At 35.9% G+C, this 24,153-nt stretch overlaps 1 protein-coding gene across 12 annotated transcripts in view; it reads left to right on the forward strand.

Annotated features, from left to right (window-relative positions):
• The window catches only part of ARAP2 (ArfGAP with RhoGAP domain, ankyrin repeat and PH domain 2), a 177,602-nt gene that overhangs the window by 47,074 nt on the left and 106,375 nt on the right, over positions 1–24,153 (forward strand). For all 12 annotated transcript variants that reach the window (XM_070612987.1, XM_070612992.1, XM_070612990.1 and 9 more), the window contains 4 exons: positions 285–405; positions 7,721–7,899; positions 18,762–18,877; positions 21,750–21,949. In XM_070612987.1, the coding sequence (XP_070469088.1) occupies positions 285–405; positions 7,721–7,899; positions 18,762–18,877; positions 21,750–21,949 (616 nt within the window). The remainder of the gene's footprint in view (positions 1–284; positions 406–7,720; positions 7,900–18,761; positions 18,878–21,749; positions 21,950–24,153) is intronic.

Consider the following 24,153-nt stretch of genomic DNA (forward strand, 5'->3'; position numbering starts at 1 on the left):
ACTGTATTATTGCTGGTCTAGTACAATTGATTTTATTTTGCCTTTTAATTCCAGATGAAGAGAAAATTGAAAAGACATCTCACTTGAAAGGAGCATTTAATATTTTCCCTTCTGGGGCATTAAGTGTGTATGAGGATATATGCTATTTGTGTGTCATTTTAAAAATTTAGATGAAAACTATGAAAGAGAAGCACTTGTAAATATTGTCCCATTTTTTGATAAGATCAAGAGAATTTCATTTTAATCTGTCTTTTTTATGTATCTTTTTCTTTTTACTGATATAGGAGAAGTATTCAAAAGGAATAATTCCCCTTTCTGCTGTATCTACGGTACGTGTTCAAGGAGACAATAAATTTGAAGTTGTTACAACACAAAGAACTTTTGTTTTTAGAGTAGAAAAAGAAGGTAAGATATTTCTTTATCCCTGTAAAAAAATTTACATTTATTTCTGACCAATCAGAAGATTAATAAGCCAGTTAAGCCGGAAATGTCAAGAAGTCTTTAAATATGTGACTTTTAAATAATTTACGTTTTATATTAATTTTTTGAAAGCCATAAATACGTTGACAAGTCATTTGTTTGTCCACTGTTTTTGCTTGTGACAGATACTTAGTGAGAGTCTACTAACTGCCATGGACTTCTAAATTCTGGGGATACAGCAGTGAAAAAAAGACAAAAATCTGCTCTTATGGGACTCACCTTTTAGCCATTGTTTTGATAATGCAAAAATAGTTATTTAATATGCAAAAATAATTTTTCTTACTATTAAAAGGTTGGTTTTATGGAAGTTTACTTATGGTGGGGTTTAACTGTGGATGGAGTTTCAATCTTCAAATCTTCTCTGACTTTTTTAGGGGGAGGGGGAGGGGAAAGCCAGGGGACTGAAAAGTTTTCTGTTGTACACTTTGATAGGTAAGGCTGTCTTCATTAATCAAAGAATTAGAATTTTAACCTGTTTTTTTAAAGCCCACTGTTATTTTCATGTAGATTATAACTCAACTTGATTTTTTAAAAGTGCTTCTTAGTACTTAATTATTTGAAGAATGGTGATATGGAAAACTTACTGAAAACTTGCTATGTGCCAGATGATCTACCAAAGGCTTCATTTTTGCAATAGTCTTATGAAGTATGTAGGTATTACAATTTTTATCCCATTGTACACATGGGAATATTCACCTTTTATAAACTATAACAATATTAGCTATTACGCGACATTATTTGTCTTTTTTAAACTGCTGGATTCCTAGAACATATTCAAAAGGAATGACACATAGAAAGCATTCACTACATATTATATATTCTTAGAAAACTTCCATTATTGCTTAGGATAATCAGTAAATGAGTAAGTCCCAGCTGCTGTTCATACTGGAGCTGCTTTTTTCAAACTATGGGTCACTATCCGTTTGTGAGATCAACTTAAGTGTTTCTGATGGTACCAAAAAAAAATTCCTCAAAAACAAACAAAATAGAATAAGAAATATCAAGGTGCATCTCTTCCAGTAAGTGTACATATTATATTATGAAACATACCTGTGTATATATTGCATATGTGTGATGTGAAAAGGGTTTCTTGCTTGCTTGCTATTAAAAAAAGTATTGAGAGCTATAGCGTAGAGCTGGGGTTGGCAAACTATGGCCTGTAGCTTAAATCTGACCCACTGCTTGTTTTTGTGAATCAAGCCTTGTTAGGGCACAGCCGCTCTCGTTCATTTGCGTACTGTCTTATGGCTGCTTTTGTGCCTTACTGGCAGCATGGAGTAGTTGCAGCACAGACTATAGGGCCAGGAAAGCCTAAGATATTTACCGTGTGGCTCTTTACAGAAAAAGTTTGGCAACCTCTGTCCTAGAACATTTTATGTAGAATTGCCTATGTGAGAAGCCACTTCCTGTGATTCGTTGCCTCCAGTTCAGAAAGTTGTGCAGAGTTGTGGTACTCGATATGAGACTTGTATTTGAAATCACAGTTTTTCTCTTCTGATATTCTTTTAAACACCTGGCACTGCTCCTCTGGGCTGGCTATCGTGATAGTCTTTCCTTCTGCCTTGGTTTCCACTGCTCTAAAGGTGACTCTTGTTTCTTCGAGGTTCTTATCACCTTCCCCTTTGCTTCTCACAGTGAATTGCACATATGCCACATAGTCTGCGTTTTAAGATAGATATACTAGATAAAGCTTCCAACTTGTGTGAAAATCTGTTTAGCCATATTCACTTGCTACAGTTAGAAGTTAAACGGACACATTTTATTTGAGTGGAAGGTATCAACCCACACATTTAAAAGTTACATGTTTACAATTGACCAATAAATCCTGTGATATGTAGTTCATCTTTGTGATGTAAACTTAGTATAAGACTTTCATTAACTGGTATAAATTATTAAAGTCTTAGGTCTTTAATTTTTGAAAGCATGAAAATACTGCTTGCGTAAAAACTGAGAGTATCCACGTGAAATTACTAAGTTATTTTCGTTGAAAGTCATTTTTACATAGTAACAACTCACAGTTTTAAAGATGTGTATGCAGAGATGTGTGGATGTATATATGTATGTGTATATGTAAATGGCATATGTGTGTCTATATATTTAGTATGGAACCTTCAACAAGATACCAAATATGTTTTATTGTTTTTTCTTCCTTCCATGTATACAAATCGTTATGTTTTATTTTGTGGCAACTTATAAATCAGCCATAGTGGCTTATGAAATATTTGACTTAATGAACTTTAAGCCAAATTAAACTTTGTTTCAATCTAATCAAGAAGCAAGATCAAAGTTTAGAACAGAGAGGGGAAATCATTTGGCATCCTAGCAGAGATGCAATCTTCGTTTTTGGTGAAAAAGTTTGGAATGACCTATATACAGTGGCTACCCTTTGTATCCCCTGAAACAGTGTCCCTCTTTCTAGCCTGCTGCATTGCCCACTGGCATTGCCAAGGTAGGATTACAATTAGGTATCCTCTCCACACAAATTTTCAAAGCCTTCAATTCCCCCAGGTTTCCTAGTGATATATTGTTATGCTGTTAGTTGAAAGTGAATTATATAAAAATAGTAACTTTTAAAGAATACTCTTCCTCAAATAGGAAATTTAGTCTGATTCCTTTTGTCCTCAAGCAGAACTGTTGGAATGGGTCAGTGGGTCATCATGGCAAACGATCTCTCCGGTCAGTCTGTATTCCCCTGGCACCTGTGGTCACACATGCAGATGTGTCCATTCAAAAAGCAGGTGATGTTTTGAGTGGGCGCTTCTGATAGTTAGAAGAAGGCTTCAGAATTCAGCGTGGTTGTTCGCATTCGAGGGCCATTTTCAGTACTGGCTCTCAGCAGCAGGTCCTGTGTTCCTGTCCACCACAGCTGGTTCTAGACCCTTGGCAGACACGCAGTGTGTCATTCTCTCACCTCTGTAGACAATGTCATATATCTATCCAGTGGCAGCTATGATACTGCAAAGTTTTTTTGTTTTTTTTAAAGAACGTTCGAAATAAGAAACATAAATTCCCCTTAGTTGTTTTGGGCAAACAGGCTTACTGGTTTTGAGATCTTTAACGTTGTTAGAGGTAAGGCATGGAATATTTACTCTTTGGTGGGAGAGCCAGGGGAATTGAGTTCTCTGTTGTACACTTGGATCGACTATCATAATATAATAGACCACAAACTGTGGAGTCATTCTTGAATCTTTTCCTCTCTCATATCTCACATCCAGTCCCTCAGCAAATCTTACTAGTCTGACTTTGGAAACATGTCTGGATTCTGACCAATTCTCAGCACCTCTACTGCTGCCACTCTAGTACAAGCCACCACTTCTATCTGGATTATTGTAATAAGCTCCTTTGATCCACTACAGTTGTATTTTCAATACAGCTGTCAGTGTGCTTGTTAAACCAGAAAGTCAGATCTTGTCAGTCCACTTCAAATGCTATGTTGTCTTTCCGTCTCACTGACAGTAAAGTATCTGTGATGTCCAAGAGTCCCTTCGTGATCTGGCCCTGGTCTGTCTGTCCTTGTCTCCCTCTGTGCTGTCCCTCCCTCACCCAGGGGCCTCTTGTTCCTTGAAAATGCCAAACCTGCTGCTGCCTTGGGGCCTTGACACTCACTGCTTTCTTTATCCTGGAATACTCTTCCTCCCACCTTCCTCCTGACTTCTTCCATCACGTCCACTTCCTTTAGGCTTTTGCTTAACCATCGCCTTCTTCCTGAGGCTTTTTCTATTACCCTATATAAAATAGAACTCCCTTGCCCCTCATCTGGTGCTTTATTTTATCCCATTGCACTTGTCACTGTGTAATGTATTCCACATCTCTGTTTTATTGCCTCCTTTCACAAGAGTGTAAACTCCAGAAGAGTAAGACCATGGTCTATCTTGTTCCCTGCTCCATTCCTGGTGTTCAGAACAGGTCTTGGAACACAGTAGGCACTCAGTAAATATTTGTTATGAATGGATGGGTACTGATTTCAAGAACAACCCTAGTCTGTAATAATTCCTTCTCTAATATTGATCAGGGGTTACATTGCGAGATCTTTAGTTAGATTATATTATCATATCAAAGTAAAAGTCCATCTAAACTTTCTTAGATTCTGTTATTAATGCTTTATGTGGCCTCTGTGTAGTTAATCCATAGTGTAACTAATCCTTTGTAACTAATGAATATGCCTACTACTAAATCCAGTAGTCCATAGAGTATTGTCTCTCCTGTTGAGTTTTGAACCTCCTTTTTTGATTCTTACACTACAGTTTGGCATTCCTTGAAAGCCTCAAAACTAATTTGAGGTTTGAGGAAATAGCTATTGTCTTTTATTTATATTCTGGCATAATCCCAAGAAAGTGGCAACTTTATTTCCCCCTACTCCCTTTTTTTCCTTTTCTAGCCTGGAACGCTCTATTTTGAGCAAAGCCATTTCTAGGTCAGAGCACATTCTTCGAAGGAATGGTGCTGAGCACAGAGCTAAGATCAAGATACACACTCAATAAATATTTGTTTTTGGAAAGAGTAAAAGTACCTTGATGTGAAGAGCAGGCAAAAGCTAGCATAGTATCTATCTTTGCCCAAGGGGAAACATTATTTGTTTTGGAATATTGTAACTTATCAAAGCATATTCCCTATGTACAAGGATGCACACATTACATAGCCAAGTACCAGTGACACTTATAATCTCTTTTATTGTGTTTGATTTATCTGTATCACTGTTTATCTTCATTGGCCTGGGTAATTGAGAATAAACTGAATGTTACTATTAATTTCTATTCTTCTTCATGACTGTTTACTTCCTATTAGTAAATGAGGCCCTCAGGAGCTAGATAATTCTTCCAGGCTATAAGGGAACCATTTGTTGAGATGCAGCCATAATATGCTTAAGTTAATGTTATTGCCAGTTTCAAATTATTTCCCAAGAAACTGAAATATATGCTTTAGTAATCTAGAAACCACAGTCACTTTGGTCAGTTCATTAAATTACGGCCTACATTTCAAACTCAATGATTTATATATGGATTAACAAAAACAAAAACCATGTACCATTTACTAGGCAGGAATATCTTGTGTGAAACTAATCATCACAAGTAATAACCAACTTACGTGGACAGTCTGTTGCTGTTCCTGAAAATAGAATGAATTGTCATAATGCAGTCTGGATCTGTTTGTGTAGATGTAGCATGTAAGGTAGCCTCCGCATGTTGACATTGACTTAGTTACCTGAATATTTTCATGTCTTTTAGTTTATAATGATGCTGAGCAAGTTTGATAAATATTTCATCCTGATAGATAGGAATTGGGGATCATGTAACACCTGCAATAAAGTGTTTTTGAATAAGTTTTTAATAAATACTTTGGCCTTGGTCGTTAAAGACATAACTAACTGATTTTAGTAATTTTGAAGGTGAGCCAGAATGAAGATAATTTAAAAATAAAACTCATATTTTGAAGTAACCTTGGGTTCATGTTTGAATGTGAGCAAGTCTAAAATGGGGACATTTCAATCCACAAGGAAGTCATTCTGGCCAAACCTGTCTTAGAAGGATCTGAGATGCTAATTTCCCAAGCTTGCACCCTAATTAGTCTTTCCTTGTCCTGCCTTCTTGGAAATTTTTTCTACGTGGAATTCAGTCTGTTTGGTTTTTTACCTTTTGCCTTGATAACCACTTTTCTATTTGTTTTTTGCTAGCCCATTTTGCAGCCTCCTAGAAATAGTTGTACCTCAAGGTTTGTCTATTTCTTCTCTTTTTACGTTAAACCTTATCCACTTCCATGAGTCTTCGCTAGTAGAGGTTACTTTCATCACATGTTACTCTCAGTCTGCCTAGATGCTCGTGCCAGGGTACTGAAAACAAGAGGTGATTCTGCTAACAAAATGGAACCTTCTACCTTCTTTGGTCAATTCATGTTACCAAACTACCCTTTATTCTGAGTAGTTTTTTTGTGAGTACCTGTCAGACATATTTAAAGCCTCAGCTACTTTTTACCCCCCTTAGTGTCTTGATGCTTCATATGTTCTTTTGTTTCCATTTTCATTGTAGTTTAAGTATCTCTTGTCTTATTCCTGATCCCTAGGCTTCCAGTTTGGTGTATCTGTCGTCATCCTAATCATGTCCTTTCCTTGCTAAGAATCCCGAAATGGTTTTCCTTTGCCTCCATAACAAAGACAAAATTCCTCACGCAGGCACTGGAGAATCTCTAGCCATTTCCGCATTATTGCCTTGTGAGTTGAGAATTATAGATATGCTCCTCCGTAAGTTAGTCCCTGAACAGATGTTGGTTCTTTCTGCCTTTGTTCTTATGTTTTCTTATGTGTAAAGTTCTGCTCTTCCCTCTCCCAAACCCTAGCTTTGTCTTTTGAATTACTCCTTATTCTCAAGACCTAGCACAAATACCCCTTTTTTCATAGTGCTGAGAACAATTGTCTCAGAGTTAAGACATTTGATTCTGCTAATTTTAATACTAAGTTGCTGTATGACCTTCAGAAAATCACTTACCTCCATTGAATTGACTCATATATTATTTGATACCATTTGTATGACATTTATAGTAGTCTGTGTTCCATTATGTGTTCGTATCTAACTTGACTTATAACTTTGATTGCCCTTTGGGGACTACATTGGATTCCTGTGCCTGTCACACAGTGTGTTGTACATAGTTGAAGGTCACTTAGCTTTTGTGGAAGGAGAGAACAAGTTTTAATTTACCAGGTGAGATGCTATGGTTAGTGACTGGTGAGAATGGAGTGGGTGAGTGATTAACTAGGCAAGCATACTCTTGAGTAGGTTCCAAGTGATTGTTAGAAAGTAGAATTTTCTGGGCATTTGAGTAACTTAATTGCCAGGTACAATCTGTTAACTGTTTGGTAACAATATTGCTTTCTAACATTAAGAGAGAAAATCCAATATCATGCGTAATCTAAAGCTGTTAACATGGTTACGGATCACCTGGGGATCTGCTTAAACTGAAGATTCTGATTCATCAGGTCTGGAGTGGGGCCTGAGATTTTGCATCTGTAATAAGTTCCCAGGTGAAGCCAATGGTAATGGTTACAGGACAACTGAGTAGTAAGTGCTGTTTCTTTTCCCTTACAGAATGGGACTGTTGGCCCTGTTTGCAATAGCATTTAAGTTGTGGTTGTGGGAAAGAATCTGTGAATTATCTATTGCAGAGAGAGTAGATCCCTTGTTCATGTTTCTATGTCTATATAACTTATGTAGGTATGGATGTATGTATTTTCTCCTGTCTTTGTTTTCAGAGGAGAGAAATGACTGGATCAGCATACTGTTAAATGCACTGAAATCGCAACCCCTTTCCTCGCAGCCTCAAGCAGTTGTTGCACCTGAGAAATGTGGCTATCTTGAATTGAGAGGGTATAAAGCCAAAATTTTTACTGTGTTAAGTGGAAACAGCGTGTGGCTTTGCAAAAACGAACAGGTGAGCTATGTTGCAGTAATTGCAAGTTGCAGTTCCTTGATTACATGAACAAATGTGCTTTGTTTGTTACACTTATTAGTGTTTTTACATATAGAGTCTTACTTTTGTCTGGAGTTCTCCACTAAAGGTAACAAAGAATTGTTTGGTCAACTTTTCTCAGTTCCACCAGCAGCAGGAACATAATCTACATCCAATTTGAGACTGGACATTGCCTGTTTAAGGGACTGAGGAAATAGAATCTTTGAAAATAATTTTTGGAAAGCATTCCTTAGCTGAAGTAACATTATAAAACTACGTGAGAGAATAATTAAGAACCAATTAACCGTTACAGCTGTTGATGAAATAGGCCCAGTTCCGTGCCTCTTGTGTTTCTTTTGCTTTATGATAGAAAATTATAGAGTAGGCACCAGTAACATATTTTCTTGAGTTTACAGGGGTGCTTGGGTTGGTTTTTTGTTTTCTGAGCAGGTATGTTGCTTACAGAGGAAATAATTTACTAGAGGCACGTTATTGATGTTCCCACATACACACATACATACACACATGTGCACATACATATACATATTACATATATAAATAAGATAGACTTGTGATATTGAATTTGGTTAATATCAAAGGATTCAATAGAAAACTTAAATGATTTGAGGAGATTGATGTTAAAATAAAGTTCTAACAAATTCCATTAGCTTCCTTTGATTCTGTAGACTTCCTTTTTCTAACATATCTGGTTTTTAATATGTATAAGAAAATTATTTCCTTACCTCTTTTTGGGAATGAATTCTTAATCTTTCAGCCTACACTATATTGGATGCTTAGTAGTTATTTGTGGAATTAAGCGATGTGCTTTGGATATCTGATCTAAGATGAACTCATTTTCTGATATATTATAATGGGTTATGCTAAGGTGAAATATAAATGCTGATTTTCATTAAAAAAGAGATATTAACTCAAAACAAACAGTAGTTTCCAAAAAATTAACTGTAAATCTTTATCGAAAGCATCCTCTGAACTTCAGTGTGAACTTATTCATTACATTTTTTCGGATAAGATTTCTTAGCCAATTAACTGTGAAAGGCATCATTGAGCACTGTTGGCATATTAATAACTTGGATAGTTAGCATATTCCTCAAGAAGAATAGTGATGTACAGCTTAATAATGTGTAGGAACTGAATATGAACAGTTTTAGTCTGAAGTAAGATGATTAAAACTTTTCTTATTGGAATAGAGGTTAAAAATGCATAATTTGCCTCTATCAGTATGGAAGTTACTCTGCCAAATTGATTGAGGTATTCATTTTTTGCTTGCATAGACCCAGTGGACTTCAAATTATTAGTTTAATTGCTTACATTAGCTAGATTGTTTGAGTTTGTTCTCTAGAAGTAAAGTAGATGTTTTTAACGTGTTATTAACTCTTTCCAATTAGTAAAAAATTATATGAAATTATTGTTTTAATATTATTAATTGAGGTTAAAAAGAATAATGATGACTATCATTTGTGGAGTACCAGGTACTATGCTAATTAATTTACGTACGTACATTCCCTTTTAATCTTGCCCACAAATGTAGGAGAAACATGTTCTCATCCATATTTTGTAGATGAGAAAAATGGGGATTAAGTAACTTGTTTAAAGGTTACAGTTCATCATGCAGGTTTTAGTTTAGAACCAGAACTTTATAACTCTAAGCCTAGCTTCTTAGCCACTATACCAAACTGTCTTTTTAAAAGCGTGTGTTGAAAAGAAAGTTTCTGGCTAGTGATCTTTTAGAAATAGCTTAATGATTCTTTCCTTGAATAACTTAGTTGCCTAGAAGTTTCAGAGTGTGCATTCAATAAACATTGTATACCATGTCAGGCACTAAAAATAATTTGCTTACTGAAGAGGACACAGGCATATCTTTCAGGAGGAAAGTAAGACAAAACCAGCATTTATGATGGATGGTGAACTCACTCCTTTTTTAGACTTGTGCAGGAGTTACAGAGAAGTGCAAAAACGGGCATCTAATGAAGTCTTGGAATTAGTAACACTTCCAGGTACACAAGTAATGAATATATTCTCCTTAAAAATTGAAGCATTAATGCTGGACCCTTCCACATCTTTTGAGAATAAATCTGTTTCTGATGTATGTATATTTCAAGTCCTCTTCACTGCATTAACATGCATTTATATATATACATCCTTAAAAAGTGCATACTATTGTTTGTATGTTTGTTCTTTTAAGAAAAGTTGCATCATATTATATGGAGCTTGGTCTTAAAGGACTATGTCTTAAGTCAAGTCTTAAAGAACCAATTGGCTCAAGACTGGATGGGTAAATTAAGGAAGGCCTTCTACATTTAGGCCCTGGCATACTATTTGTTTCATCTGTTTTCACATCCTGGTGTATGCCTTTCTCTCCAGAGGAAAGTTTCCCATTGATTTTCTCTCAGGTCTGAGCAGATTGCGTGAAGAACTTGGGTGACATGCTATATAAGAAGTCTTTCTCATGAATGCAGAGGGCTTTAAGCTAGTGTTTTAGGAAAAGCATTAAAAGATAATAAAATAGCATGATGTAACTTCTGAAAGTTTTATACACAACACACGAAGTAATCTTGTGAGTTTTTTTTAAACATAATGAAAAAAATCTACTTATCATAGGAATGTATGTGGTGTTAGGTTTGAACCTCTGTGTTATAATTTGTATTGGATCTAATTCAGTTCCATGCATCAAAGCTTACTTATTTTTATCATTTTTTAAAACAGTGAATTTATTGCCCGCATAACTTATAGTATGAATAGAATAAAAAATAAAGAAAGCTGACCTACACCACCCTACATTTGAAACATTTTCATTTTTCTTGCCTCTGTTTATACGTAGTTTTACTACTTTACTTTGGAAATCACTCTAGAGAGAGTAAACGGACAGTGGATAGAGGTGGAAGGGTAGTTGATACAGCACACGCTCAAGAGTCACTATAAGGGAAGCTCAGAAGCTCATTTACAGCAAAGAAGATGGGACTGGGCAGTGGCAAGTCTAGGTTTTCATTTTTGCTCTGCTGCTAATTGGCTCAGGTAATTAAGTTAATCTCTTTAGGCTTAAGTGGCATCATGTGAAGAAGAGAGAGGGCTTACTATCTTTAAGGCCATTATTTAATTCCAGATATGTGGGCTCATTCCCCCATTGACTTAGAATTTCTGGGGATGGGGTGTTGGAATGTGCATTCGTATAATGTGTCATCCCAGGTGATGCAGGGATGGGTGATCCAAAAACTACACACACTGAAACATTGCTGTAAGATTTTTTTCTTCTTTAAAAGTGATAAGCATCCAGGTAAAGTGAGCAAGATATTTCTGGAGTTGGAGAATGTGTAAAAATAGCCTTCAACAACATTAATGAGACCAGTACTTCTTTAGTTCACCCCTCAACTTGGGGTTACTATACCTCTTTTTTTTGATTAGCTTTCATTTGGAAGTGTATCTTTTGCCTGACTGAACATTTTGAAATGTAGAAACATTTAAGTGGAAAGTTAAGGAAATCATATTAGTATTAATAAATTTTTAAAATTTGAGAAATTGTCACTAATAAATTGTGTATAGTTCTAAACTGTAATTACTGTTATGTTTTTGCTAAAACCTCCATTTTTATATAAAATTTTAATTTTTCAGCTTAAAACCCTGCCCTATTTGATTCTTTATTCTTAACATGCAAATGGAGAAATTAGAAATCCATTTGCAAAGTCAGCATAAAGGAAAGTGTTTGAAAAACAATTTGAAACTATTTCCCATAAGTTCCTGTAACTCTGTGTATGTCTGGAAATTTACTCTAATTTTGTAGATGATTATTTATCTTTTCTAGAGCTTTTTCTCTGCTTCCAGTAGGTGTTCTGAAGATTCCATGTCAAGCATCCCTACAAATATATTTTCAGTAAATTTTTCACCTATTCTGGATCTATCCCTTTTGCTGAATCAAGGCCTTATATTTCCTAAGTTAAAATAGCTAGAACACACTATCATAACTATTGCTTTTACTTATTTTTGAAATTCCTTCTTTTTTAAGAGAAGTGACATGGTGATAGCTAGGTGGATGCCAGTCTGCACATTCTCAGACAGTTCACTGACAGTCTAAACCAAGGAATTAACATGGACTTTTTGTTTTCCCAATTGCTTCATTCAAAGATTCACCTTTTTAATCTTGTTCTTTTCCTTTCATTCATTAGCAGATTGTAGGAACTCAAACTTGAAGTAGCTCTTGGCTGAATAGGAGAAATGCCTTAGGAAATGTTAGGTTTGTTTTGTTTTTTTTCTAGATAGGCTGTAAGAAGTAGAAAATAAATATGAAGAGCTATGTAAAAACATTTGTTGGAGAAGAAGATGGCAAAGTAGAAACAGACGCTAAAATTTTCTACCTAATTACTCAATTGCAAAACACTGTGGTGCTATTATCACGTAAATTAAATGTCATCCTTTTAAGTATTTAGCTCTGACTCCCAACCCCTCCATGTGTTTCATTTTTGCACATTTTCTTCTATTCCTTATCTCTGCTTATGTTTTATCTGCCTGCAATATATTATAATTATGATAGTTTCTCCACATTGTTACTACTTTGTATGTCCTGAGTTGTGTAGTTGAGTTTGTATAGGTTAGACTACAGTTCACATGTTTCTGTATTTATTCATGCACTTTACAAGTGTTCATTGGGCACCTTTTCATTTCTGGTGCTGCGCTGGGAACTAGGAGTACAGTGGTAACCCAAAAGATGTCTGTCTCACCTTCCTTCCCGTGGGGGTAACAGATAGTAATAAATAAGTGAGATTTCTGATAGCCTTCTGTATGTGGCCTTTTCTTCCTTTTTGATTGGTTTTTTGGCAAGAATATCTATGACCCTTTTTAAAGAATTGTTTACACTTAAAATCTTGCTAGCTACATGAATAGGTACCAGTTTCATTTTAACTTCTTAAAAGTATTCTAAGTTTTGTATTCCCAAATTAATGGTTTTGAATATTTACTTTATTCATTGCTGTGTCCTCAGGAGCTCCAGGCAAGTGGCTGACACTCAGTAAACATTTGTAGAACAAAATTGTGGAATTAATGGTCATTTACAGCTGTTTTCTTGACTAGAGTTTCTCTTTTAAAAAATTTTTCTTTTAAAATTATTTTCTTTACAAATTGTCTGTTTTCTTTCTCCATTTATTTATTGGGATTTTTTTCTCTTTTCTGACAGTTTCTTTAAGTTCTTCATATAATAAAGATAATCCTTTTCATGTTGTATTTTCTGCAACTGTTTTTTTAAGCTGTTGCTTCTCATTTTTCAGTTAATTGTTGTATAGAAATTTTTTTGAGATAATTAAATTATTTTTATCAGTTCAAAGCTTATTCGATTTCCTGTATTCTGGAAAAATATTTTATAAATTCATTTATCTTAAAATGGTGTAAATACAGTATATAAGCCAGTGTATTTTTTATTGAGGTAGCATTGGTTTATAGCATTATATCCATTTCAAGTGTAAATCATTGTTTTGACTTTTTTATAGACTACATGGAGCTCACCACCAAAAGTCTAGTTGCCCTCAGTCACTGTACACACGTCCTCCTGTACACCTTACCCCCGCCCCGCCTGCCCCTCTGGTAACCACTAGTCTGTTCTCTCTATCTATGTTTGTTTATCTTCTACGTATGAGTAAAATCATACAGTATTTGTCTTTCTCTGACTTTAAGCCAATATTTATATAATTTTAAAGGAGATAAAATACGAACATACAGTATAGGTAGTGTTATATATATAGTATTGCTAGTTGAATGGAATTTCTGCATATGGATTTGAGGCAAATCTAAGATAATTGGCTTTGTTTCCATTTGTTATGTTGTCAAGACAGCCTAGTCTCCCATCTTTTCCTGATGAGTTTTTGAATATCATGTTAATATTAGTGAATTCATTGCAACCAGATGTCTTGCTTGGTGGGTTTGTGTATCCATTTAATGATAATTGTGGCATTGAGTTTTTAACTACATGAAATTCACTTGATTAAACATTCTCAAATCAGGATATTACAAGAGACTCATTCCCCCAACATAATGTTCCCTGGTGTCTGGCAGGGGAATGAAACTCTAATGGAATTTAAATAGGCCTCATAGGGCTGTGGTTGTGTGGCAGAGAAAGAAGCAGCAGGAAGTAGGTGGTGGCCTCAAATTCTCTGGGTTCTGTATCTGGCCAAACTCTGCATCTGGTGTTTCCCCGGAAATCTGGTGCCAGTGTCATACAATGCCACATCTGTTTTCAACAAATGTTTAAGCACTGAGTTCTTAAATTCCTGGCATGGAAACCTGGCATCCAGTATGTCCAAAAATAGGTTTGAGATTTCAGCAAATTTGGGGTTAACAAACCCTTCTTTAATTTTTCTCTTTAGGACTCGAACTTTTATTTTGTTCTTTCACTGCGTAGTTTTAACCAGATTCCATTGCTACAAATTTGTACAAATAACCCATTTAAGTATCTTGGTAAATATTTACCATTAATTCCAATATGAATGTTTAATATGGACTCATTGGTGTGAATATTTTCAGTCATTATAAATAAAATGGAAATATTTTTATTGAAGACAAATTCTGTGTTTAGAACCCTCAGCTGAAAGGATTGTCTGGATTTATTAGACCCTCAATTTATATTTCTTCGTTCAATTTGTATAAAAATGCTATATAAAGTAGATATTACTGTCTTTTCATAAATGAGGACATTGAGGTCTACATAAACTAAATAACTTGCCAGTAGTCATATAGCCGGTAAATAGCTCAGCCAGGATTCTCCCAGGCTTGATTCCCAATGCCCACTTGGTCATTACCACCCTTTCAGTGTCCAGATCTGCTCTGCCAAACATGGCTGTTCTTACAGTATGCTACTGGTGGGATTTATGCTTTTGGAGATCCTACATTCTTTGACAGAAACTAAATGTAAAATATTATTTACTCCAGAATCTTTTAGCTTTATGCTTTCTATCGTAATATTCTACCCATTGAATTTTTATGATGTTATTTTTTTCAATCCAGGTTATAGCATTTTAAAGGTTGAAAGTTTGGCTTGGTCCTGACTTGTGCCTATTTTTCAAAATGAGAATAGTGCTGACAATGAGATTGTAGTTAATGGGCAATTTGTTTTTAATTTTCTTGAAAGTTTAGCATTCACATTCTATCGCAGTTTTTAAAATTTCTATATGCCTGCTAGTTATGTTTAAACATATATTTTCTTATAATTAACTTTTTAATAGGTAATATGTTCAGTTGGCTTCAAATGCAAGAGCTAGTAAATAGCAATAATAATAACAATATCTAACTACAACTGTGGTGCACTTAACTGCATGCCACGAGTTCTTCTAAGCATGTTTAATGCGGTAACTGAATCCTCACCACCTTGATGCGCTAGGTACCCCTGTTATCCCATTTTGCAAATGAGTAAACTGAAGCAAGAGAGGTATACCTGATCAAGCTGGTCTGCGTTTTGTCATTTGTCCAGTCAAGTGTCACCTTTAGAAAGCCTCATATGCACACAACCCTCTCTTTTCTGGGCTGGATTCAGTGCTTATCCTACAGGCATGCATTTTGAAAAAGGCTGTATCTATTCTGCCATCTTCACAAAATTATTCAGAAAATCAAATGAGAGTTCATAGCTGTTTGTAAGCTTCAGAGCACTACACAAATGGATATTAAACCAATTATGGAGTGTACTGTATATGCTTAATGAAGACCGATGCTTTTAAGGCCTCTGGACATTAGCACAGAGTTTGGCGCCTTGGACAAATAGGATCTTGACAGTTCAGTGTGTCACTCTGTTCTGGCCAGCCTATTTTTAACCTTAATGATTTTAAATGGTTTTTGTATAATCTGATTGCAAGCTTTTTTTGCTCTACAGAAGGCCAAGAGAGAAGTGTTTGCATCCTGATATTTAAATATTGCAGACTCATACTGTCTAGATCCTACAACTGGTTCTGCTGTCTAATTCAGTGTTTCTCAGTATTGGCTACATATGAGAATCTCATGGTTGTAGTTTTGTTTTTTAACTGAAGATTCTTAGCCTCTGCTTTCTGATTCATGGAATCAGTCTCAGGATGGGAGGGAGAGATCAACACAGGTAATTTTGATGAGCATCGAGAAATGAGATATATTCTAAATATGTTCTAAATACTGTCTGAAAAGATGACTTAGTGTCATCACAAATATTTTTAATAAGGAAAGCAGTCATTTCATATTTAGTAGCTCTCGAGAGTACTGACATTTATTTTGTTACTCTGCTGTACATTTTACAGTCCATTTGTGCTGGTGAGTTCAGTGGATGCTTTACTCAAAACCATATGGCTATGCCAAGCAGCTGATAAATGAGTTACAATTTTTTTTCCCAGCTAAAAAACATCATCTTTGCTTGGCTTAGGAGACATTTGGGGCCTTGAGCCGACCCTCACATATTTTGTTTTTAACAGAAATTGTAGCGCTATATGTAGACGTTTCATGACTTGCTTATAGAAATGAGGGGCCATCTTTTTAGTTTGGAGCCTTGATGAGGCTCATCAGTTTCCATAAAAGGTTGTCAGTCATACCATCTGCTGTCTGATGGTCCGAATATGTATCTCTGCCCGTAGTAACACACAGTATCTGCAGGCCCGGCCCCCATTAGAGAATATAACCGGAATTAGTCTGATATCCAGCTCTTGTCAGAAGCCTGGTTATGGAGAATTGTTTGAAGGACATGCACTCTGTTTTCTTCTAGAGTTATTCCTGTGTCAAGCTGGGCCATCAGAAGGCTGTTTTAAAAATATCTTACCTTGCTACCCCTACCTTATTTCCTCATGTATAAAAGAAAGCTTGTGTTTCCAATCACAGGCATTGGGGATTTCTCTAACAGTTACATTATCCAGCAGGAGTATTGGTATGGGTAATTGAAAACTTGCTTTTTTAATTTAATAACATTGTACCAATACGCTGAATCTTATTAAAATAGGCAGACTGGAAAAAGTTTGATTCCTCTCCTCCTCATACAGATCACATTAAGTATTATTTTTTGTTAGTTGGGCTTACTATACAAAGTGGAAGAGTATCACATTCGTCTAATTATTTTATAACACTTAGCATGTCTCTGCATCTTTTGTTTTATATTATTGATTCTCAATTTCTGGCTTGTTTCTCCTAACGAACAAAGTCATTCTTTCATCAGAAAAAATAATATTCAGTTGATGATTTGTTTTAAAAATGAGTCATTTCCTCATTCTTACTAAAAACTTTTACATTTTTTTTAAAAAAGGGAAGAGAGGCTTTTCTGCAATTGTGGTTGGAAACTCTGGATACCTTTACAAGTAGGGGAAAACTTGTTATAAAATTGTTTTAGTTCACTTATCAGTAAGGAGTGTGTTCGTATCAGATGACAAAAAACCTGAAGGCTGAAACAGATAGAGGTTTGTTTTAACAAATTTCTCAGTATAGGCAGTGGAGAACTGATGCCACCAGGGCAGTTCTTCCTATTTTTTTTCCATTCTGGCATCCTTAGAGAACAAGAATTTGTCCTCAGGCTTTTCATCTGAAGGATTCTAACATTCTAAAATGGCTTCTGTGCTTCTAGATGTTATTTCCCAGGAAGATGGAAAGACAAGGGGTGAAAGTCTTTCCTTTTCCAAAGCTTTTCCCTCTTGCACTGCCCCCAGAAGCCAGAAATTATTTATATTTTATTGACCAAAGCTATGACATATGGCCCCTCCTGGGTGCAAGGCAGACAGGAAAATAGTACTTTTACCTTTAGCCTATATAGCGGGAAAGACAAATAGAAGAAGGCCTGTGAATTGTTTCCGTCATTGTTTCTGCCGGAAGTGTCCTTATTGAAGATGGACCAATAGTTTTTGTAGTCTGTCTTTATAGGGCTACTTTTCCCAGTCGTAATTTAATTTAGGAATTCAGAGCACATTTAATCTGCATCTGTTCACATAGATAATTCATTTTTTGAGGTACAGATTAATTATACTTTTTTAAAATGTTGAGATGATTTATTTGATAAATCAAATTCCAAAACCCTTATGACTAGATAATAAATTGCAACCTTTAATGCTTTTAGAATGCAGACTCTTTAGCCTTTTGAACAATTTCTGATTTTGGTGAGACAGGCTGAACATAGTGGCTGTAGGTGTTTAACAAATAGCAGTTTTCATACCAAAATAGGATTAGAGGAACTTTTTAGGAATCCAACTGAAGGAAGGAAAAAGTAGTAAAATATTGAAAATGAGATAAAAGTGTAAAAACACGTAATGCTTTTGTTTGAGAGTAAATGAGGAGAAAACTGTTACTGAGCAGAGGTAACACCATAGAGTGAAACAAAGAGCAACAGATGTCTTGGGTTCCAGTTCTTTCTGCCATGTACAACCAGCTGCACTTTCTATGTAACTTTATCTCTCAGCATTGGTTTCCCCTTCTTTTTATATAAACAGTAATTACACCAACCTCACAGTGTCTTTGGCTCCCCCACTTAGCAGACTGCTGGTCACATGGGAAGGGTTGGTTAACTGTTAGTTTCCTTCAGTGACTGGATAAAGATGAACAAGTTCCTAACTGTTAACAGCAAGGCGTGTGTAGTTTAAGATCTATGTGCTGGTCAATTTATGTTTCATGTGAAAGAAACCCAGACTTTATCAATAGCCTGAATGTCAATCTTAGAATGGTATCCTGTTATCATGTATTGACAGTGACTACCTAAAATAAGAAAACCACTCTCAATCCATTTTTTAATGAGTTGTTTAATTCTATATACCTATGTATAATAAAATTTAGTGGAATTTATTGGATTTTAGAGAATATCATTTTACTTTCAAAATCCATATTTTTGTTTCTTTATAATTTTTTGTTTTTCTCCAAACTAGGATTTTAAGAGTGGACTTGGTATTACTGTAATTCCTATGAATGTAGCAAATGTAAAGCAAGTGGACCGAACTGTTAAACAATCTTTTGAAATAATCACTCCCTACCGGAGTTTTAGGTAAGCAACATGTAAACGTTCTGTGTTTGTGCTAATACAGGAAAGCCTGAATGATCCACTTTTACATTCCCAGTGGTGATTTTATTTCTTATAGAACACTTAATATAATATGTTCTTTTCCATAGTGTCTAATTTATTAGGCAGTATATAAAAACACCTTGTAAAAGTGTCTTGAATAATCATGCAACCTGCAAAGATGCTAATTTCATGGGATTGGAGTAGTTTCTTTTCTTAATGTAGTCATGTGCCACAGAAGGTTTTGGTCAGTGACAGACTGCGTGTGTGACGGTGGTCTGCTAAGACTAGTAGCATATGGCCTAGGTGTGTAGTAGGCCATCCCATCTAGGTTTGTGTAAGTACACTCTGTGATGTTTGCACAACGACGAAATAGTCTAATGGTGCATTTCTAAGAACATATCCCTGTCGTTAAGCGACACATTACTATAACTCTTTTTCTTAGTAGGCTTGGTGAGTATGTTAATTTTCTAATCAACAAATATATGAAAAATTACTTCACATTCTGAAGGAATAAAATAAAATGAGAATATTACATTGTGTTTATTGCTGTATTGTTATTTACCTTCTTTTAGCCTAATAAAATACAATTTTGCCTTTAAGATCAATCCTTCATTATAGTTGCTCCATATTGATTTCCTAAAAGCAACTCTGCCTTAAAATGACGCTGAATTTAATGGATTTCATAGCACTTATTCGTCAAATATTTTAGCATTTCGTTATATATCTTGTCTTATGCTATTCTAGTAATTGCTTCATAATGACAATGAAACAGAAAACTTAATATATGTTCTTAACATGTTAATAATCTATAATGACTGCATGCTTTTGTACATAGAAGAGGCATAAATCAGTATCTGTTGAGTTCAGCCACATTAATTCATCTGTCACAAATATTCCTCATACCACAGCATAGTATGCAGGTCAGAGTTCTCAAAGGCCTTTGAAGGACTAACGATTACTTAGCAATTACAAAATTACTACCAAATCCAGTACTCATTTTATCTGTCAGAATATGTCTACTGGCTCAATTTTAAGAAAGAAATGGTCACATAAGGAATAACAGGCTTTATTTTCAAATGTGCAGATTCTTTCAAGCCCCAAGTGAAAGTGTAGACATTACCTAAGCTGTTTTTACTCACAAGACTTCTGACACCAAATATGTGAGCTTTTTCCTTACACTAACCAATTCTCTAACTATCCGGACACCAATTGGGCGTCCTACAATTCAATCCTATTCTGCCACCAACTTCTTGGAGTGAGCATCAGACCCCATGGGTTTAAGGACTCAGTTCCACAAGACTGTTGTCACTTCAGATGCCAGTTGCAAGTATTGGGTCCCCAGGTTACCCACATTTCTGTCCAACTCAGCTACAAGTTGGGGTTCCCATAACTCCCCCCAGGTTGTATAATTTGCTAGAATGGCTCATAGAACTCAGGAAAACAGTTTAATTATTACTACCAGTTTATTATAAAGAATGCAACTCAGGAATGGCCAAATGGGATTGCTGCATAGGACAGCGTACAAGGGCTTAGTGGTCCGGAGCTTCCATGCCCTCTCTCGGTGCACCACCCTCTCAGTACCTCAATGTGTTCGCTACCCTGGAAGTTCTCAGAATCTTGTTGTTTAGGGGTTTTTATGGAGATTTCATTCCATGGGCGTGATCGATTAAATCCTTGGCCATTGGTGATTAACTCAATCCCAGCCCTTCTCCCCTTCCCAGAGGTCAGGGGGTGGGTTTGGCTGAAAGTTCCAACTCTCTATCACACCTGGGTCTTTCTGGTGACCAGCTCCCATCCTGAAGCTCTCTAGGCCTCCAGCCACAAGTTACCTCCTTAGCATACAAAAGACACTTTTATCACTGTGAATTCCAAGGGTTTTGGGAGCTGTGTACCAGGAACCTGTGTGTACCAGGGACAAAGACCAAATACCTCTTTTCCATTGTGCTGTGGTGGCTGTGACCAGTCTTTATGTAGAAGCAGAAACCACTAAGAATATTATAGTGATGATGGAACCATAAAGTGCTTCAAAAAATATAATCCATGTAGGCCACTCAGTTTTCATAAAGATTAAGAATATATTTGTCATCTGTTATTTTTATTTCAAAGCATTTTCATCTTCAGAACAGAAAATTTTAATGTGAAGCATCATTTTTTGGGTCATTGAGTATGGAACACTGCAGCACATTTTTGGGCACATTGTAGGTACTCAGTAAATATTTCCTCAAGGTGAACTGATCTGTAATGTTTTATCCCTTCTCACAGGCACCCAATAAACGCTAAGAATTAAATAAGAACATGGCTAAAAATGTGTTAGAATTCTATTAGAATAGTAATCACTTAAAACTTTTTTGATTTCTCAGTTTCTTAAAGCCATCTGGACCTTATTCTAATTAAAAAAAATTTATTTTTAAGGCTGAAAAAAATCAATTTTTTTTGGTGGGTGTTTTTGATAATTTAATTTCAGACTATCATGGCATTCATTCTTGGCAAAAAAATTCAATTGTCCTGAAACTCTGCCAGTCTCTCATTGATTATTATAACCACTGCTTAGGGAAACATGGCATCTCATTTAAGCTTTTGACCTAACAAGGCAATTTTTATATACTGGTCAGAAAAATGTGTATGTTAATTTTGGTTCAAGATATGTAAACAAAGTCATAAGCAATGTGGAAAGTCAGAGGAAAAAAGACTTCTAAATTAGATGATTTTTAGCAGAAGACTATCCAACTGCCTGGAAGGCGTATTTTTTCAGCTGCTCTTTAATTGGTGAGTGAAATGAATATGCAAACTGAACATACTGCTTAATTGGCCTTTACAAGAGAGATCGATAATGAAGGAATGTTAATTGTTTCAGCTTTACAGCCGAGTCGGAAAAAGAGAAACAAGAGTGGATTGAAGCTGTGCAGCAATCGATAGCAGAAACTCTCTCTGATTATGAAGTAGCTGAGAAGATATGGTTCAACGAGTCCAACAGGAGCTGTGCAGATTGTAAAGCCCCGGATCCTGACTGGGCATCCATCAATCTCTGTGTTGTCATCTGTAAGAAGTGTGCAGGTAATTAGTGATAAGTTATGCTCATCACTGTTTGGTGGCAGATTGGCACTGAATGCTCTTTATTGTCATATATAATGTGTCCCAGCTGATGATTATGAAAAATGAAAACAGAGAAAGCTTATTCCATTTAAATCAAATTTAGAAATATAATCCTAAACTTTTCTTATGCATGACTTAGATATAAAAATTGATTTTTAAGCATGTAATCATTTTTTTGTGCCTACTGGTCCATGTATGGATTTTAAAAAGGCAATTGTTGAAGTTTTTAGATTTTAGGTGAATATGTTTCAGAATATACCCTGAATGCATTTGCTGTTTGTATGATTTTACATTTTTCCCAGTCGTGTTTTCTAAGACCTATTTTTCACATCAAGGCCATTCTGAGCTCTTAACTTGGTTCATCAGATCTGGTATCTCTTACAATGAGAATTTTTGTATACAAGCATTTTCCAGGCGTATCAAAGTTTGTGAAAGTAACCAGTATTATGACTGGTTTTCTTATGGCGATCTTACACTTTGCAGACTATGTGACAGTTCATTGTATTTAGGAGCTCAGTTATTCCAAGTGAGTGGAGGGAATGGACCCCTGTTTAGGTATGTGATTGTGGAGGTCTTGGAAAAAGCCACAACCTAAACTTAACTTCAGCTTTTCAGCTCCACCAGGTACCGTGCTGGTCTTGGGAATTAAAAGGATGTATAAGGCATGACATTTCTTGCACAAATATGTAAATAGTAATTACAATAGAGTATGGTAAGGACTAGAGTAGACTTAAGTACAGGTTTCACTGAGAGAATACAGAGGAGCACCTGCCTCAACTAGAGCAAAGACAAGGACAGTTCCTACAAATCCTTAAGACTTTTCTAGAGCTCTATGCTACCATATTTCTCAACCTGCTAAGATGGACTTCCTCCTGAGCGAATTAGCAACATCAATAGTAACAAGAAAAAGCATCAGTTAATCCTCCTCTACTGTGTGTTTTTTTTTTTTTTTTTTGAGGAAGATTAGCCCTGAGCTAACATCTGTTGCCAATCTCCCTCTTTTTGCTGAGGAGGACTGGCCCTGAGCCATATTTTTTCCCAACCTTTTCTTCTCACCAGTCTCACTGGAAGAGATAACTTTGTTGTCCAAGGCTGTTCTTTCTATTTATGCTTCCTTTCTTTCCTGTCTTCTTAGGATCCCCTCACTCATCATTTACTCACTCTATGTAAGTTGTTTGACTATGATTTCTTTTGTTTCAGCATATAAATGTGCATAAGTCTCTCCTGTTAACACCAGCTTTCTGAAAACCTAGCATTCCCTTCTATGTATCATTTTCTCTCCCTTTTTCCTTTCATAGATGAGATACTTTCAAGAGTAGTAGACTGTGCAGGTTTTCTTCATTTCTTTAACTTCCTGGTTTTTCTTCAGCATCTTGTCACCAACCTCTTTTTCTCTCCAGTAAAAATGTTTTCACCCCATTTACCAATGTATTTTACCTCTCACTTTATGTGTGGTCAGTTCCTATCTTGATTGTCTTCTCTGCAGTATTGGTCAATCTGTCTCTCTGTGACTTCCCATCCTCTCTCAACTTCCAAGAGACATTGTCTCTTGGTGGGCTCTTACTACTGCGGTCATCCTTTTTCAGATTACTTTTCCTCTCCCGCTCATAACATAGGTGTGCTCCCTTGGGTGACATCCTCAGCTCTCGCACTCTGATGTTCCTGAATGATGGTATTTATCATATGAATTCAACACTCATTTTTGAGCAGATGATTCTCACTCTGTTGGGCACCATACTCTTATATCCATCTACTAGAATCTCTACTTGAATTTGCCCAAGATATTGCAAAGATAACATGTTACATATGGAGCTCTCATTGCTGCCAGGCTCATTTACATAAAACTGCACATTCTAATCTCGGTCAGAAGTAACACTGTCCATGCTACACTGAAGCCTAAAACCTGAGAGACCCTCTTGACCCTTCTCTTTCCTTAAAGCCCACCAATTCCTATCAGTTTTTATCTTCTCAGTATCTCTAAATTTGCCCTCTATTTTGTTTCTCTTCCTGGTGCCTCAATTCAGATTCTATTATGTATTTCTTAGGCTACTCCAGTGTTCCTTCCAGTTCTTCCTACATGCTTCTAAGTTTGACCCCTGTTGTCTTTAGGTCATCTTTATAAGTGCAAACCTGTGTGAATTCCTGCCAAGGGAATTCTAGGGCTT

This window comes from Equus przewalskii, chromosome 3 (genome assembly GCF_037783145.1).
Source record: "Equus przewalskii isolate Varuska chromosome 3, EquPr2, whole genome shotgun sequence".
NCBI lineage: Eukaryota > Metazoa > Chordata > Mammalia > Perissodactyla > Equidae > Equus > Equus przewalskii.